At 38.8% G+C, this 19,981-nt stretch overlaps 1 protein-coding gene across 3 annotated transcripts in view; it reads right to left on the bottom strand.

Annotated features, from left to right (window-relative positions):
- The window catches only part of LOC108138781 (laminin subunit alpha-1), a 73,316-nt gene extending 62,610 nt beyond the window's left edge, over positions 1-10,706 (bottom strand). For all 3 annotated transcript variants that reach the window (XM_017261252.2, XM_017261253.1, XM_017261254.2), the window contains exon 1: positions 9,598-10,706. In XM_017261252.2, coding sequence (XP_017116741.1) covers positions 9,598-9,994 — 397 coding nt within the window. In that variant the 5' untranslated portion in view covers positions 9,995-10,706. The remainder of the gene's footprint in view (positions 1-9,597) is intronic.
- Positions 10,707-19,981: the final 9,275 nt, after the last annotated feature.

The following is a 19,981-nucleotide window of genomic DNA, read 5'->3' as shown; positions in this document are numbered from 1 at the left end:
TTTATCTAATCGGGAATCAGAATTGTGTAAGCTACCTGCAAAATCTTTTCGTGTAGTGGTTCACTTAATAATTTAATAAGTCCCACGAAATCATGAAAACATTTGAGACGTTTAAGGTGAACCCACCTTTGCTGCACTTGTGCGCTGAGATAATTATCACGATTTATGAGTCAAAAGCTCTTATCGGCCACTTGCAATCAATGCACGAAAAAAAAAGTGCATGAAAAGGCGTCGAAAGGCCCATTTAACCATTAGCCAAAAAGCATTGCCACCATTAGATGGGAAAGGTGGACAAATGGCCCCCACCGTGTGTTTGCCAATCACTCGAAATGCATTTTCAGCTTCGGTTCGAGTCAATGTTTGCCCCACGTCCGTTAACCAACACTGCATGGAATGCTACGACTGCTGCGCATGCGCAAACGAGATCTCATCGGTTAGGTTTTGGGGTTTTTGGTGTTTTTGGGGTCTCCTCTCATATCGCACTCATTAGTTACGCCTGAGTGGGCCTTGGGTGAGCTTTGTGATATCCGATATCTGGCAAAGCCCCTCGTGGAGACACGAGTCGCCCACACTTCTCTTTCGGGCGGTTTTTTTGGAATCACTTTCAGATTTTCGCTTGTGCACTGTTAATTTGTCATTAGCTGTCAGATTTTATTAATATCTTGGTGTGTTTTTTTGTATTTTCTGCGGACAGGCGAAGGCGCAAGTCGCATAATAAGTAATGTCATAATTAAATTTATAAAGTATGCGTCTGAGTCATCTTTTCCACAAGTGGAGAGGGACTGACAAGTTTTGTCGCCGACATTGTCGTCTGTCTAGACAGACTGAGATTATGTCTCAGCCATTGGACTATAGGAAAGCCAAGTGCAGAAAAGGGAAACTACAGGAAGTCCAAGTGGAGTTGTGGCATTCTTTGGCTGCACAAAAAAGGAAACGAAAAAATATGAATTAAGTTTGAATGCGAGATGACATCAGATTATTATAACAGTCTTTTGCTTTTGTGTGGCTTACCTAAAGCAATATACAACCCTCTGACACAGAGTTAAGCACTTTGAAAGATTTCTTGTTTACTAGAAGAATTTTCATCGTTAAAGTTTATAAATAAATACCATAGAATTTTCGCAAGAAAAAATAGTATAAAATTGGCATTTTTGTTTTGCAGTCCAATTTAAACTAAAATTGCCTAAAAATTGCACCAAAGTGTTTTGAGTCACGATATGGATAAAGTAAATATTTCTGAAAGAACAATTCAACCCACGTTAAAACCTAACATGTAATTGAGAAATCGGACCAAACAATGTTATATCTGTGATTCCAATTTCACAATTTTTTATGATTTAATTGGCAAACCTTGAAAATCCTTTGAACGATTTTATTAGACCACCCATAACTGCATTACGAGCATGTTTAATGTCGTGTTGTCTATTTTAACGACCTAACCGGCAGTTAAATCAGACATTAACTGGGTCGTCCGGTCATCCGTAGGCATTGGTTGCTATTAATTCGAAATGGCAGCCATTAATGGCACACGCTGTACGCGATCGGCAATAAACAAATCATTTACCCGCAAGAGAGCTGTCGCATTCGGGTTTTGTAATAAAAAAAACTTTGAAACGCCCCGAATCGATGTTTTGGACAAACTTTAATACATAAATCTCTGGCGGAGTTTTTGGCGGCGACCAAACCGGGCGGCTGCCAACCTTCCTGGCAATCAGAGTTGACTTGTAAACTATTTAATTAGCACATGGTCCGTAAGCGTGTTGGTTTTGGTTGTAAAAAGGCGCCGACCAAGTCATGGGGAAGTCAACCCACGATCGCGCTGCAGGCGCCATTTGAGCCATTTGATGGCGCCGCCGCTGTTTTGGCCACCGACTTAAGTTGGCCAATTGTTAGCTCCACAGCACCCGTTCCTTGGTTTTTCCACTCGAGGAGCTGGAGTTAATTGTTCATAGATTGAAGAAATTGCATTAATTTGGCTTGTTTACGTTGCATGTCGCCTCACGCTGTTGACGATTCGTATCTCTCATTTTGACTACAAATTTTTATCGCCTTGTTGCTGCCTTACTCATCCAACCAGTTTTGCCTCAGTTTTTCCTCTGACCAGGCTTGTGTTTTGGCTTTGGCTTTGCCATTTGATAAGCCTTTATCCTGTCGCGTCTGCGTCACAAAAAATGTTGCCATTTGAGTGGCAATTAAAGATTTTATTGAACAAGCTGCGGCGGAATTATCGCCTAAGTTGAAGCTTGAGAAATTTAAGAGCCAAATTGAGTGGAGTAACTGTTAAGCCAATGCGACGTTGATTATTAAACTAACAATTTTGGTTAAGCAAATCGCAAATTCAATATGGTTACGCTTGCGAGTGATTGCAAAAAATAGAACACTTTGAGGAATATAGCAAGACATTTATAGCAATTTAATGTCTATTATATCTTATAGACAAAACTAGCTTAATTAAGTTGAACCGTTCGTTAAATTGTGTTGTTATGCACTTAAAGCATTGAAAAAACATTCCAGCAAAATATTTTATAATTTGATTAAACTCATGCGGTTCTCTTTCGAAAATTTTGGCAAGCAACTAAAAAAGCATATAAATATTATTTCAAGGATGCCAAAAAAACCGCAATACAATTATAACATACCGACCTCAGTCGAAACAATTTTAGCGTTAAAAAAAGAAATAGCAAAGGGTAAACTCGAATTTTTCATTAAAGAAATGCCAATAACTGGTTTCAGCAACAAATAGCCTTCGAGTCGCATTAATTAAGCAATTTGTCGGGCGTCGTGTCGCGACGAGTCGGTCGACTTTTCTGATCCCGATCCCCAAAAGGCTCGAATATCGCACTGAATCGAATCGGATTCTGCCGGCCACTTTGCATGCAATGCGTCAATTTCTCATTGATTGGTCTTGGCCAGCTTGGCTATTTAGAACACTAATCAATGGCAATGCCAAAATGTTTCAATTCTTTCGAGCTGTCAGAGGCTGTAAGCCAGAAAGACAGGCCGCCAACGGCAGTCGACAGCCATCCACTTGAACCTGAACCCGAATACGAATCCCGAATACGACTCCGAATTGGAATCCCAATCCAAACCTGAACCTGATTCTATAAGCTTTCAGCGTGTTGGCAACGCGTGTCTGCAGACAATTTGTTTTGTCGTTTCATTAGCTTCTCAGTCGCTCCAACTTGATTTTGGCATTTTAAACGTGTGTGGAAAAAGGTATTTCTCCGTTTGCCATTACTCAAGTGCAGCATAAGTTTTGCGGAAAATTTGAGTGGGCGTTACTGCAATTTTCAGGTGGATGCCCCAAGATTTTCACACTCTATGCGTGACTCATGTCCGGGGGCACGTTTCGGCAGCTGTCTGTCAGCTTGTTTCCCCCTTCAAATATGCCCATTTTCTCCATAGACTGAGCCCAGTCCGCTGATGGATGAGCCACCGTTGCGCCTTCACTCGTCCATCGTCTACCACATTCAAAATAGATTGGCGAAAACTTGTCGCTGAGTGTCGGCGAATTTGTAAATTTACATAAGATACAGACAAGTGATGCTAAAGATGCAACAAGAGATACTTGTGGAGGTCGCCTGGTTGTTTCTCAGATAAATGATTCAGAGTTTAAAGGGATTTACCGAAAGATTACTACGTTTTGCCTTGCAGAACATTTAGTTGAAATTTTAAATTTTAATTAAAACATAATATGATCCCATAACACAACAAAGTTTATTTGCTTTCTTAACTTGAAGATTTATTTAAAAAATATGAGATGATTTGATTGTAATATTCACACTCAATAATAAATACATAGGTAAAGAAACTATTCACTTCCTGGAGTTCAAAAATGTGTTTACACTTTATCAATCGATTGGGTGGTCCAAGCTGCATCCATAAAAACTACATCCCGTGCAATTTTCCGGTAAAAGATATAGACCACATGAAGATCAACCAGAGACAGCTAATTTTTAATGAAGCTTTCATCGGAAAGATTACTTAGGGGATAAACACCAAAATCACCTCAAAGAAAAGCCATTTTGGAGCATTTTCTTCAGCGGACAGGCGAAGAGAACTTCTTTTAACGCGAACATAAAGCATAATTAGTCCACCCAACTTACTCCCTGTTATATTTACACAACACTTTCAAGTGTTTTTCCCTCAGTTCCGTTCAGAAGAGATTCCGGCAAAGGAAAGCAGGGATTTCCCTTCCCAGAAAACGAAAAGCGTTTCATCTCTGCCAAAAGTTTCGGGGAATGGGAATGGGATTCGATGTGCGGGAGGAAGTTGGATGTGTTGACGTGTGGGGGCATGATATTGATATATTTGCCACGACATAGGGTCATTACGTTCGACGCCTGGAAACAGGTAGAAATGGAAAACCGATACGGGTAACTCTGGGGGATATCGAATATGTGTTTAGCTTATCACTTGGATCGCAAACCGATACTCTGCTCCAGACCACGGAGTCTTACCTGTCTCTCCAAAGGGCGTTTATCAATGAAGTTCAATGACAGTTGCCGTGGCATTCGATCGACGATCGTTTATCAGTCTCGAAAATATTGACAAACAGTCTGATAAAGACAGAAAAGATATCCCAGAAAGCGGAACATGAAAATGTTTCATTCAACCTGTTGATTTGGGGATATACATAAATGCGATTGGTTGACACCCCGATACAGTTGAGATGGGTAAGAAGTTTATTTGTGAATGATAACGGCAGGGAGGTTGTCTGTATATGTTGAGGAACATTCTGATAACTAATGGCTAAAGGTTTGGTTCCTATAAAACAATCATAACACTTTGACAAACTACTAACAATCATATCTGTTTGTATAACTTTATTTTCTCTTTTTATATAATAAAATATCATGGTTTAATTTCACCATACTGACAAAAAATAAACTTTTATTTTTATTCTTAAAAAAAATCCATATTCTTGTAAAAATTATGCACCAAAAATATTATGAACAACATGAGCACGATTTTTTATAGATTCTCACCTTACTTCTAGAGTTACTTGCCTAACGAAATAGTTGAAATTTAATATGATAATTTTTGAGGGCTTAAAGCTTACCAAAATTTTTTGAGTAAGCTAGATTTTTATCTTTAGGCCATATATTCAAATAATAGAAAATTTTGTTTTGTGTTTACAATTGATTGTCACGTTTCTATATTATAATAAACACAGCTCTTATAATTATGATCATTTTATATTTATTTATTCACTACTTAAGAGCCCATAACTTTTTGCGTTTTCTTTTATAATTTAGATACTAAACAAAGATGCAGCTGTTTCCCCCACAATACCCTTTCGAAGTGACCCACATATTTTCCAGAAGAAAACAATCTGAAGACTAGAAACAATTTATTCGCTTGCTCGCCCATCTTCGTCTTCTTATCTCAAGTGTCTGCACTAACGAGCTTCGAATTTGTTATACACTCTGTGCAGGGGTCTTGCTTTAGAAGTGGACCCTAGTCCCCACCCAATTTCAGTCCCAGTCCCAGTCCCAGTCCCATGACCATCCTATCTAGCATTTTCTGACCCACCAACGTGTGACTGCACATAACAACAACCGCTGACCCGTTAAATGTTCCGGTGGCCGTCATCATTCTCTCTGTGGTTGTTGGTTTTATCCCGAGTTCGTTTTTTTTTTTTGTTTTTGTCGAAGTCGCCGCCGCACAGACGGCGTCAATGTCTTATCAAAACTTGGTCTATAACATTAATTTATAGCCAATGCAAACACACATGGATGAAAACACCATAGAAGACTTTTGGGTAGACCACTTCAAAGTCCCTGGAGTTGTTGTGTTCTTTTTCCCTGGTACTCTCCCATGGACCAACATCGAAAAAATCTCGGACCAACAATTAAGTTCCAGAAGAGTAATGCCCCCACTTGTGTAAACTACGAATCGTTTTGATTCGCTCATGTTGATATACTAGGAGTTGTGTGTTGAGGAATTTCCAATTTCCATAGATCATTTGTGGCGTCTGTTGGTCAGCCGAGTTTGGTGTTAAACTTCCTTTTGTTTGGTCCGCAGAACTGTTTTGTTTACAAACGCCTCCCAGTTTTTTTTTTTTGGGTTGTTTACATGGGCTTCTTAGTTTGCGTGTTCCGTTTTGTTGGCCATAAAACTATTTTAATGGTCTTCAACTCTAGTTTAATGTTGCTGGAGTGCTCGATTACTTCAAACGACTGGGGTAGAATTATTTGAAAGATATATTAAGTTTCAATATCGAATTACCCGAAGAACATGAACAATGCTCCACGGTCTATTGTTTGGTATTAATGAGTTCAACAATTGTTTTCCCATCGCTCTGCCTTTTGTTTTGGTTCAGTTTTGACATGTCTTCCGTTCTGTTGATTTGTGTAGGGGTGTTTTCTTTGAGTGTAGGCTGAAACCATCGAATGTTGCATTTTTTTAGCTGGCCAGCTGCCCGTTGCATCCATCATTTTGTGCATTTCCGTTAAGACAGTGCAAATTATTGCCCCGGCCAGGTGTTACTCAGTCGATCTATAAAGTGCATTTAAATAAATTATCACAACAAAGGGCAATTCGAGGACGCGGAGAGAGGGGCATGAAATGAATGCAGGTGAGAATGAGAGATTTATAAACGATAAACAAGTCTGAGTTACAAAGGGAACACTTCATCAGTCAAGGGAAGTCTCAACAACCATAGATCATGAAAAATAACATGAGAATTCAGCTGAAGTTCTTTCATCAGTTCTATCATAAATTCGATAAAACATTTTCCCAACCTATCACATTATTTGCAGCATAAATTCCATAATTTGAGTGCATTAGTTTCATCATAAATGTACCCATCTTTTCCTCACAAACACTCTTGACCAACTCCTTTGGGCCTCTTCAAGTTCAATACTTTTGCTTTTCACGCTTCGGTCGCTGGCATTAGAAAAGCAACCATAAAGCAGAGTTCACTCAACTTTTACGAACTTCACATGTCAATAAAAAATTAAAAACAAATAAAACTCTATGACAACAGGCAGCAGCCGACCGCTGAACATTTTCCCACAAATCTAAATTTCCAGAAGCACCCGAAGAGAACTGAAGTGCGCTTTTCATCTTTAAGCATTGTGTAATGCAGTTAACAAGAAACAAACAAAAATAAAGCAAGGCGAAACGAAACGTAACGAAACTTAATGTGAAAGAGAAAAATCAATGAAGAATGCATTTCTTAAACACTTTTCGATCGACAGCGAACAGCAAACACACAGCAGCTGGATATGAGTTGGCCATGACTTATGGCTACCACTGTACAGAATGTATCCACAAGATACTTAATGAGCTGATAAAGTGTGCGTGTTTGTCGAAGTATCTGGCCGCTTGATTGGAAAACAACCCGATGATAAACCCAACGGAAACACTAGCGTGGGTCAATCCATTCGTATCTTTCCGATCTGGTTGTGTATCTGTATCTGTGACCCATTTCGCCATTGGGAAACTTTCGTTTTCTCTAATCCAAACAAGCCAATCAATCAATTAATGCCAATCGCCTCGTTCGGGCGTTATAAATACGACTTAACTGGCCAATAATTTGCCCGATTAATTCGCATTTATGTCTTCAAGGCTTTGTCGTTGAAAAGTGTTTCAATGAATCGATTTGCAATCGAATGATTTAGAATTGATTTGCAATCATTAAGGCATCGGGAAATCACTTTACTGACTGCTCATTGAAAAGTTGCTCCAAGTCTGAGTTTTTTCAGGTGGTAAACATTTTCCTGAAGTTTACGGTAAAATTTTATCTTATAATTGTTGGGTTTTCCGGACTGGCAAAACTATGTCAATCAAAGAATGTTTATATACCCTAAAATGTTGTAGGAAATGTTTTTAAAAATATGTTTTTTAAATAGATAAAATAGCCTTTCTTTGTCTCTCCAAAATTCTTTTCTCACATAATATTAATTCTTATCTTTCTGGGCTAATCATCAGCCATTTCTATTAACCACACTATGGCATTAAGAAGTGATTATCATAAGACAGCTTAAAATAAAATGAGACCAAATATTTCCACAAGCAACTTGGTAGCAGAACCAATTGGCGTTCGCTTTGTTGTCTTTCAAAACAAATTTTAACGACAAAAAGTCTGCCATAAATAGACACAGTAAGCCACTTAAGTTTTATAACCATGGCAGTCGAGAAGATATTTTAATAAACCCTTTTCCGTGGCCATGTGTGTGGGTTCTGCGTTCTGGGCACTGGGCTCTGTGTTATTCGGAAAACATATGTTGCTATTAGCGCGTGAGGCATTCCAGAAGGCGATACGCATGTGTATGCCTCCATCAATTATCCTCTCCAGGGACGAGCTGCCTAACAATCGACCATTGTTGGTGGTGCCTAGTTACGGCATCTTCTATGTACACTTCCACAACCACTTCCAAAGCCTCTCGGAATCGACCACAATTACACCAGAACCTGGCCTGGCGCTATTGTTGTCCTCAATCTGTTCCTTCTCAGCGGTTCGGGGTCATGTGTTCGGCAAACAAATGCCCTGAAGTGCCAGTGCCCAAGACCCACACACACACACAGGCATTCTCGGGGACAATCTCCAAGGGTTATAGAATTCATCTAGCCATACATAAACATGAGCATATTGTATTTCTATTCATCTTTGTTGATCGCCTTTTGTTGGCTATGTTTATCGGTTCAATTGCCTTACCAATTGTTGTAACAAAAGTAGGAGTGTAATTTGTTTGGAAGTTTATGTTTTGATTATTTTTAATGAGATGGACAAGGAGGTTAAAAATATAATGATAATATATTATACTCAACTCATTTGTTCAAGTTTTTCATGGCTCCCATGCTATTTGAAATAAATTCCAATATTCATCAGAACTTTAGTTATGATTTTTATAACGATGAATATTAAATTATTTCGAATAAAAAAAATAATATTAAAGCCCTTTAAGGTATTCAAAATAATAACTCTTTTAAACTAATTGCATCAAAATAAGTTCAAATTTTACTAAAAATTTAATGCACTACAAGAATTTATCTAAAAGTCATATTCTTATAAAAACTAAAGTATTTGTGCTTTTTCTCTTAAACTCTAAATATTTTGGAAATTTGGATCTTATGACAGCTATTTAAAACAAAAGCTTGTAAACTTTGCCTGTTTTCCCCTTTAAACCCAGAGTTCATGGTGCCATAACCAGAGATCTATCATCTCACATTTGGTTCGAGTAGTCCAAGCGATTCATATTCCTAATAGGCAAAGTTCACATAACAAAAAGCTACGTTTTTTTTCCAACTAACGACAACAAAGGCAAGGCAAGGCCAGGGCAACTATATATGTATGGGCCAACAGCCGAAGACCTGGGCGACAACAACAACAACATTGCCGGACCATAACTGGACCTCTCACGTAATAACGTATAGAATTTCAGTGAAGAAAAAATTAAAGAATCTCTTCCTCCTGTCACAACTTTCACATGAAAGTTCTTTCAACTTGAGCGGCCAAATATGGCAGAAACACGACCAGCGACCAGGAAACCGAAGGCGAGCAATGCGAGCGACTTCTACTGCTGCACAATCGATCAGGCAACCATATTTAGAGAAGACCCCGTCCATACTATAGTTATAGACATTTACCTCCTCCACCTCCAGATTTCTGCAATCTTCCGTTGCGACGACGCTGCGGCGGCTTCTTCTTGGTGACGGATTCCGCGGAGGCATTAGCAAACATCGATTCCGAGTCGGCAATGTTACTTTCAATGATCAGGCCACTTTTGGTTTTGTGCCTCCTCGATGATTGGGATGATGACTTCTTCTTTTTCTCGCCGCTCACGATGCGAGCTCCTGTCCAGGACACGATGTTCTGCTGGAGCTCCAAGGAGGTGTCGTTGAACGGCAAACTATATTCCTGAAGGTCCTTGGCACTCGAGAATCCCTGCTGCAATCGTTTTCGATTTTTTTTAGCCTGACAGTGGATGGCCAACAGGACGAGGACCAGGCCCAATGGCCATTTAATAAAATTTCCGATTTGCATATTGACCGAACTGAGTACACACAAAGAGCACTAAAGACACATTTTATCCCGTTCGACTTTGAACTTGGGATCTCTTGCTTTTATTATTTTAATTTTTCTGACCGTTGAGAAGCACGCACTTATTTCATGGTATTTTCATTCATAATCTTTTTATTTGCACTGCACTAATTGTTCTTTTCTTTTTATATTATTTCTTTTTCAAATCATTTACGATTTCCGCTCGTATATTTTTTTTGTACACTTTTTACGCATTTTTTCTTGCGAATCGTTCACTTTATATTGCTCTATTTGCCTGCAGACTTTTTGTAACTTTGCTACTTCAACATTTTTGCGCTATTTAATTTTATTTTTGTTTCAGACACATTTGCCACTTTCCTGCTCAGCGACAAGCAAACATTTTTCTGCGCCAGCTATTTTCGTATCCTCGACGTGAAGTGTAGAGTAAGAAATGAAAGAAAAACGAAAACGAAGCCCAAAACGTTCGATCTTGCGTTGCAGTCAAACTCGGAAATGGCATACAGCAAATCGCATTTACTTATTTATTAGTAGTGGCGGCGGCTTATCGCATAATTGCCGTTTAATTTTATGACACATAAATAAATCGCGCAGAGCAGACAGAGCTTGGGCGCACTATTCGAAGGCACTATCATCTAGAATTCACCCATCTCAACACTCGAGATCCGTCGCGTGTCTTGCTTCCTACGCAAACGACCGTCAAACACGAACTGATCGCGCCGAACTGCAGTTCGAAACAGATCCGAGAGATCGTGAGTGAGTGGAACTTTGTGGATCGCATTTACGAGTACGCTTTGAGTTGCTGAGGCCAGAGGAAGTTGCACTGGCCTTCTGGGAAATCTAACACCTCTTGATGGGGTATGGCTATGGCCCAGCGGCATGCTCCTAATTAGGGACTTTATTGATCTTGACCGGTCTTAAAGTGTTTGGCCTTTATGCGAGGGGAGTTTTCAATGTGAACTCTTGTCAGGCTGATAAAAAATGTTACTGCAATATCTATAGATTAGGGATAATTTTATTAGAAACTACACAAGATGATCATAGAGCTAAAAGGATTCAGACCTTGATCCTGGTAACAACTTATGATAAATTCTTGAATAGGGGCCTATCAGCAGTTTGAATTTCTAAAAAATATTTTGTTTTATGAGATGATATGGAATTTTGTTGTTTAAAAATTTCATCTCCTATTTAACTGTAAAGAAAAGCTTAAAAATAATACATTTTGTATCTATAAAATGTCAAAACAATCTGAACAATCCATCCAGGTTCTAGAATATTCTCTCTATGGAAACCTTAAACTGGGTACTGTTCCCCTGGAGAAGATTTCATTACTGTAACTTTTCTGATTCCACTTACAACCATGTTCAAAGCACATAATAAACATTTCCTATATAATGTCGAAGATCATTAAAAAGTTTGATGAATGAATATCAATATCAATGCCTGCAAATAAATCTGACTTAATGTATATAAGACGTTATCATTTTCCCCTCCTTTTTCTTATTTCAATAATTTCTATTTTTAAAAAGCATTGCCGGCTTATCACCTGCCTAATTAACATCTCTATCAAAGCAAGTTACGATCCACAATTGGGCCTTTCTCTTCCGTTTATACACTCTCTTCGGCCCTTTGCAGCGATCTCTCTTAAGTTCTGGCAGATATTCGATGATTTACCTGTTGCTTGGTGGATGGTGCATGCCAATTCGCTTGACTTTAGCAGGTAACAGGCTGCAAGTGGCAAAGGTACAAATCGTCCACTTAAACGCGGAAATTCCCGGTGTGGCAAAGAAAACATTTGTTGTCCTGCGAGCACCTTGCACTCGAAGTGTCTTTGTTGTCTGCTCCTTGTTTTCATTTTTAGCCTTCGCCACATGTTATCCACTTTGTATCGTTTTGACAGTTTTCGCGTTGAGTCGAGAGTGCTGACCTTTTTAGCCGCTACTTTGGGCCGACCCTTCATGTCCTACGGTCATTTCTGATTATCCTTGCGGTGCTTTTGTGACGTCGTCACGGCTTTTTAGCAGGTGAAGGGCCCCCGGGGAAGTGAAGCGAATTGCGGCACTTAACGCCAGTTCGAATGCATCTTAAAGATACCCTGAAAAGATATTTCCTGCTAATACGACGATACTCAGTGGACGCTTTACGGTGGCGCACGTTTCATGTTGCCCGCGGCTATTTTTGCAGCCCAATCGTGTGGCACTTACATAAATACCTCGTTCGCCCTAATAAGTTTACGTTCCATCGCCAGTTGGCAGGACTGAGATGAGCTGGGAAAAATATGGCTAAAGCTGGGTTCTGGTTTTCATGTTATTCGTTAAATTTAAATTTAGTTTACATTCCTTCTGAAAATTCTTTAGACAAATACAAAGATCTCAAATTTATTTTTTTAACTTATTTTGAAAATATTTTCTCTTTAACTTACATATCTTGGAATTGTATCAATTTATAAACATTTTTGCAAGCTCATTTTTATATATTTTGTTTTCAAATGCTTAATTACCATTTTTTGAGCCACCAGCTTATTCATTAAAATAAAATATATCTTAGTAGATAAAATAAGTAAGGGAATCGTTTCCCATAATTTCATTTATATTTGAAACCCATAAATAAGTGTGGAATCCATAAAAGGCATGTTGGCATCTCTGTTTTGTATCTGCTGCAATTTGTTGATGCCTCTGCTGCTGTTGCTGCTGCTTTGGCTCAAAGAGCATTTGTTGAAGCGTGAAACAGCAGTTTCACGAGCCCGCTAAAAGAGCTGCAATTGTCGATCCCTTGGCCCCTTGGAAAAGGATTGAGCTGAGCCCTCAGCCCAGAATCGAGAATACCCATCCAAACCTGCGGCACACCCGCACACTTTATCCATTGTCGATGCGCCGTTTAAATTGGTTCGTTTAACAGAATCGAAAACCGAACCCAAGGCGGCATCGAATGAAACGAACTCGAACTCGAGAGATTGGAGGGAAATAAAAGGGTTTCCTTTGGGTTATGCGCATGCCCGGCCTTAAGTGCCCAAAAGTACTTGAGGATAACGATGTGTACGCGTTCGTCGCGGAGGAAAATCATGGCGGCGATGATGATGTTGTTCCTGCCCCGATGAGGCTGCTGATTTCGGCGTGATTTATGCATCTTAATTGAAATGATGCCTTACAAATTGTGTGGCACAAGTGCACCAGAAAGGGATAGGGATTATAAGAGAAGGAGACGGCTCTTCGAATTCCTAAAAGGATTTCCTGGAACAAAAAGGAATGTTTTCAATACCGAACAGAACTTCCTGTTACCAATAACTTTTGGCTTTTGTTCCATTCACGCTTAAAATGATTTGAATTTGAGAGACAAAATTATCTACATAAAAAATACAAAATACAAATCTAATATTTAAAATCATTTAATAAATAAATAATCAGGTATTCATTTCAAACCGTTTATAAGGTTATAGTTTTAAAATAGTAATAATTTTCATATTGTCAGGCTTTAATAAAATATAATTCACAAAATACTAAATATAACTAAATGCTTTCAATATAAACTATTCCGATGCAATCTCAAGAAATTATTTTCCGCTCACCCAGCCATCCATCCATTCACTGTAAATCGACCTACTAAAACTGCACGATCGGTTGCAAGGTTCTGCCAATTGCCAAACAATTTACTGGATAAAAATCATATAGCAACCTTTTGTTAACGACTTTCACACACCACCAGACTAACAGACCAACAGTCCAACAACCAATTCCACACACAAACGTATATTCAATTTTCTAATAGCCGCCTCCTAATCAAAACTGAGGCATCGAACTTTTATCAATAGCTACGCTCGCCCCCAAAATATCTTTGAGTGGGTTTTTCGGCCAGCTCTAGGCGCAAAACCAATTAAGCGGAGAATCGCAAACAAACACACTCACGGACATTAAGGTGGAAACAAATAAGGAAGTATCCAGGAGGATCGTAGTCTACGATCTGGGCTCCTTAGGCCTAGCGCCTTGCACCGGTAGCCCAGCTGAGAGAAACCAAATGAAATCAAATGAAATTTACCGCCAATGCCATGCCAGAAGCTCGAAGAGAGTCCAAGTCCCGAGTTGGGGAAGCGCCAAAACGTTAAATTCATGGCGCTCACGAGCGGAATTTAAATTATGCCCAATTAGAGTTAGGTGGCTGCTCTGGCTCGGACTAAACCGTCATACCCTGTAATATTTCTTTTGGAGAGTATACTGTCTAAATTAGAAATGATAATAAAGTGTAGTGTGTAATATATTTTGTAAAATATTTTTTAAGCGTCTAGCTGAGGGTCAAGCTAAGAAATTAGTTTAAATTCGTTGATATGGTGCATATTTTAATTAAAATGCCATTAGCTTGAAAATAGTTGAGAAATATTAAAAATATTTTGCAAAAATCTTTTTGCAGCCTAAATTACGTTCTTTTTTCCTTAAGTTTTTAAATGTTTTAAAAATGATGCCAGACCTCTAGCTGGCAAAATGTTAGAGGTTTAATAAAAAACGAAAAACTTTGCAAGTAAATCATTATCGGGTATCTGATAGTTGTAATAATCCAGCATTGTTCTTACTTGTTTTTACCCAGTTTTAGCCAGGCCTGTTACGAGCAATTCCTGTGGGGCATTTGTGCGACTTGCGACTCCGAATGGAGATAGACAGTGAGACAGTGAGGCAGTGAGACGGACGGACGGGTGGGCGTGTCGTGTGTGGGGCATGTTCGTGTGGTAAAGCGCCAAATTGATTTCGATCGCCCAGAGGGGGTCTCCTTATATACCCATTCCTATTCCCATTGCCAGCCAACCCCCCTAATGTTTGTTTCTAGTAGTTGCCACCACAATTCCCCGCTTGTTAACTATCTCACATGTCCCTCGGTTTTGTTTTTGATGGATTATGCGTTGACAGGCTTTCGGGGAGTTTTGTAGAGCGCCACTGATTGTCTTTTCCAGTTGTTGTTTCTTTTGCCCACTTGGTCTGGTAAAGTCTGCCTTGGGAACTGGTCTTGTTATGTAAATTGCCGACGATTTTTCGGATTGCGGGTGAAGTGCTGTTCCAGTGCTAACAAGGCACTTCAAGTAGGATCGCGACCATAAGGTAGCAATTCTGGTAAGTTTCATAACAACAAAAAGAAATGCCTTCAAGGATATTTGGGTTTCCTGGAAGTAAATGATGAGTTACGATATAGTTCACTCAATTGAAGCGTGGGAACACAACCTTTAGGGGATTTCTTAGTAATGATCAAGAGACCATAAATAAGCAGATCATTTTGGAAAAATAAGAACAGAAAAATGTAATCAGGGATTTATTTTTAAGATAATTATTTCAATGACAACTAAAGGCAACAAATAAACTATATCATATTTTATAAGGAATTGACATTTTGGTTATCAATAAAATAAACTTATCTTTCAAGTTCGTTTATTTACTTATTTTTCAAAAATTCTTGCCACTTAAAAATGTTAATATTGATCTTAAATTGTACACCTTCATAAAATTGGACTAGCTAATCGAATTACCAAAAGTAACGCCTCTTACACCATTTTCATATGTACAAGAGTCGGCATTTTTGAGGTGAATCTCGCCCCCGAGCAGTTCTAAGAAAAGAAAACCTGACCAACAATTATAACTTAATTTTACAGCATTGTTCAGGAGGCGTAGACAATTAATTTCCCATAAAATTCTCTAATTAGTAGGTCCATTCAAAGCGCCGCTTACGGCACAGCTAGGGGCTATAAAACCAGAACTACATTATATGCCTTATCAAAACGAGCCAAGTGTCAATGTCGAAAAACGCTGCATGACACTTAAAAAATCGTAAATTCTATATGAAACCCTTTTTTTTGGTGGGGAAAAAGAAGGCGTTAACATCGTTCTATTGTAGAACCAATGAAAAATTAGAGAACACATTTTCAACTCACGGGGTGGTCGCTGTTTTCTTTCGTGGAGTGCTTTAGGATTCGAGTGCCTACTTAAGAAGTTTATTTTCCCTTTTTTTTCAGATGCATCTTCCCTCACTCGATTAGTTATTCGGCTTGCATAATTTGGTCGTTTCAAAGGAATTTCTGGGAATACATTTTTGGGGCAGGTTGCGGCTGTGCATAATACATACATGGAAAAGGAGTTATTTCGTTTTTATACGACTGCAAGATCGTTAGAGATGTTTGTTATGCGTGGTCATGTAGCGAAGAGCACAAGTGTCTGTAGTTTGGTAAAAATGTTTGTCTAAGGTCACGCTCTTTTTTTATGGGATGCGCTGCCAATTTCGATCCAGTTTTATTGGAGCCTTTAAGGTCAACTTGTGTTTTTGTAGTGGATGGTAAAATAAAATAATTTGCCTAGATGCTTTAATTTAAAATAATGTTATATGATTAAGATTAAGCAAGTTCTAATATAATAAACTCCAAATTCAATTTAAGTTAGGACTTAAACATTTTTTAGAGCTTGTTGAAAATGTTCTTAAAATTCCGAATTTTTGTGGTGACTTTACATGATTGTAACAAAAAGTTTTTGTTGATAATATTGACAGCCGATAAGTATAAATACAGACTTATAATCTAAAGTCATTAAAATTAATTTAGCCAGTCCGTAAAACCTTGAATCTCTGTTTTTTAGCCAGACCGTGAGTTAACTTAGATTATCAATAAAAACATATATTAGCACACAGTAACCAAACTATTAATTTCAGCTATATGTATATATTTTGTGGCCTTAGAAGCATTCAAGCTCGAACCAACGAAAGGGAAATGCCAAATCACGCCCAGAACGGTTCGATGTTGCGTGACGATAGGGATAGGCAACTGCTGTAGATTATCGAGAGCAAGAGGAGGAGGAGGAGGAGACCCCATTCGGTTTTATTTTTTTATCATAATTTATAAAGCCAGTTGGTCCAGCAGATGGGGCTCATCCTTGCCAGCTAGGGCTATTTATAGTCCCCTTACTCGTTTTGCCCGCAGGGTGGCTGTTTTAAATATTTTGATTAACCAGACGCCACTTGCTGGCGACTCCCACAACATTCTACTTGGATCTTTGCCTTTGGCTACCGAAAGTCATATATTTTACTAATAGTTTGCAGAATCAGGAAAAAAATTACCAATGTTTTAACTATTTTTATTAACACATAAGTAAGAAAATTACCTCTTTAATTTGCACCTTATTTAGTATATTAACCAGTTAATTGTAAACAAATCGCTTAATACCAACAAAATTTCAGAGGCTACTTAAGTTTTTTAACCTGCGGCACATGTGACATATCTTCCCTGTCAGAGAAGTGAAAGTTGATTGTTGCATTTAACTCGGTATTTGGGCATAACACCTTCAGAGCAATCTGATCGACAGACAATAATCGAAATTCAGTTCAAAATGTAAATTGTACAACGAAAATCGCTTAATTTTCGTACTCGAAGTGGACAAGTTTTTGGGCCAGCCACTTTTGGCAAGCGAAAGAGCTGGTGAAAAAACTTTACTGTTATGCCAACCGAAAGCGACAGGAGGAGACAAAGGCAAGGACAGAGGATCACTATATATAGCTGTATATGTATATATACAGATCCAGCTCATTGGACTCTGATCGATCGTCTACTGCTGCCCCAGACATTATCATTACCTTCATCATGGCGATGGCCGATAATGATGATCTTCGATCTCCGGCTGAGATTTTATAACCATTTTTGGCCCGTAGGTCCCTTTTTGCCAACGAACTGCGACTAATGAACACCTTAAATGGCAATCGCAATCGAAATGTGCTGCGGATTTATCGGGAAAGGAGAAAGGCTTCAACTACACGCATTTTGTCACATTTTGACATAACTCATATGGTCAAGAGAAATTCCTTCAGCCTTGAGCTAAGATTCTGGGACCAAATATGGTGCCAATTAGAGGGCACCACAAGAGAAGACCCTTTTACTTTTAAGTGCCAGTTCCATACCAGTCGGGGGCACTCATTGCCACGTCTAGGCCCCGTTAAGGCGGCGCAAAAGTCTTCCTGGGAAGTCACGTCGTCGAAGATAAATTGTTGACAGTTTCGTTTAATTGTGCATCGAACTCTGAGGCTGTTAATTGCCACAAAAATGTTGGCTCCCATAAATGGTACTTAAGTTGTGTCTCTTTTTTTACCAGCATTATTGGTAAATCTGTAAAAAGTTTCGGTATCAGTGTGTGTGGGTTGTTTTATGACTCTATTAGATAAGTGAGTTAGGCCCGGGGAACTCTGGCCATGTCGACCGATGCGATATTAATTTTGTACAAGCCCCCACATTGTGTAATTGATATTGGTCGGAAAGAACAAGTTTTCCTTTTTTCCAGAACGGGTTTCCTTCTCTCTCTCTCCCCGGAAGTTGTCCTTCCAACTAATTGGCCCCGCAAGTTGCCCACCGCCTCTGTTGGTTCATCAACAAGCAATTTTCATATTCCTTTCATTGACTTTTCCTCGCATTGTTGGCCTGACCCTGCCTCTCACCTTTGCATTCGACGACTGGCGAAATGTTTCAATCCAAAGTCATGGCCCAGAGCTGCTCAAAATCAGACTCGAGTCATCATCAACAACTGCATCATCAGCATCGACGTCATCAGTTTGACGACTTCGTGGGCAACTGAGGAAAACTATTCAGGTCAATAGTTCAATGGTGAATAGTGCAATGGCCAACAATAAAAGAGTCATGAAATTCACATTTTCATTGCCCTGCAAGTAGGGTTCGTTAAATACACTTTGTGCAGTTGGAAAACATATTTTTAATAATTTTATTTAATTTAATATTTGTTAAACGAATTTTTGTTTGCTAACAAAGTTTTATAAATTTACAAATTCAAAACGTTTGTTAATGGACTAATGTGCCTAGTCTATAAAAAATAATTACTTAATTAATTAGCTTTTCCATGTCAAAAAAAAGAGTTACAAAAACCATTTTTTTGTTGATGTAAGCTCTTATAATCCTTAACCAAACATAATCCAATTAGGCTTAAGCCACACAAAAATTAACAAAGACAGAACCTTCTTTCATAATATTATTCCATAAACTGTTTAGCAAAATCTCCCTAAATGGGCTCTAAAATTTTAATGCATACCAATTCGTTTAGGCCTAAAATCTTTCAACACGTTTCCCAGCATTTTACAACTTAATTCCATTTATTATGACTACTCTCCGCTTGGGACAGGGACAAACAATCAAAAGTTTGTGGCTTCAATTGGATTTAAGATGCTTCAGCGCCACAAGACCACAAATCCAAGCAAAAGCCAAAGGGAAAAACGGGATGAAAGGGGAGCTGGAAGCTGGAAGCTAGGGAATTTGCATTCGAGTCTGGGACAGCGATAGAGGCAAAAAAAATTAACTGCAATCAAGTAAAACGTCATTCAACTGGGGAGTTGGGAGTTGGGCACTACAAACTCGGGATAGGCTTCCATTATTAGCTGCAAGGTCTGGCTGGCAGAGAGTAGAGGAGCTGTAAAGTTGCTAAATTGCCGGCATTCAACGCATTTTTCTTTTCAAGAGAAGCGAAACCAATGGACTTCAGTTCAGTTCAGCTCGATTCGGTTGTGTTCTATTCTATTCGATTCGGCTTTCCTGGGCAGAGGCCCCCTAGGCATTGATGAACCTTTTGAAGAGTTTTAATTAAGCTAATAAAGTTGTCTGTTGCTCCGTGCTTGCAGTCTGCTGGGGCATGGCAAATGTTGCCGTCTATGTTGCATGACCATTAATTGCCATTGTTAGACACACCAATAAAGGAACGAGGTCATAAATGGGTTAACGTTTGCTTTTTTCTCCTTTTTTTTGTGGTTTGCATATCTGATACGACAGTTAAGTGGCAAGATTGTGAGAGGCTCTCAATAATTAAGGGAACCGAAATGGCAGCAGGAATGGGATTGAATTGACACTTAAAATTCTAAAGTGCATACATTTTAACGAATGCCATAAGGAACGTAAATTTGCTACATAGGGCTTCTATCTATTAACTTTTGAACTGGTCAAATATTAAGATCCAAAATTGTAAA

The sequence above is a fragment of the Drosophila elegans genome, unplaced genomic scaffold, assembly GCF_018152505.1.
Source record: "Drosophila elegans isolate 14027-0461.03 unplaced genomic scaffold, ASM1815250v1 contig_814, whole genome shotgun sequence".
In the NCBI taxonomy this organism is placed as follows: domain Eukaryota; kingdom Metazoa; phylum Arthropoda; class Insecta; order Diptera; family Drosophilidae; genus Drosophila; species Drosophila elegans.
The sequence above is the reverse complement of the archived record's forward strand: the minus strand, read 5'-3'. Positions and strand labels throughout refer to the sequence as shown.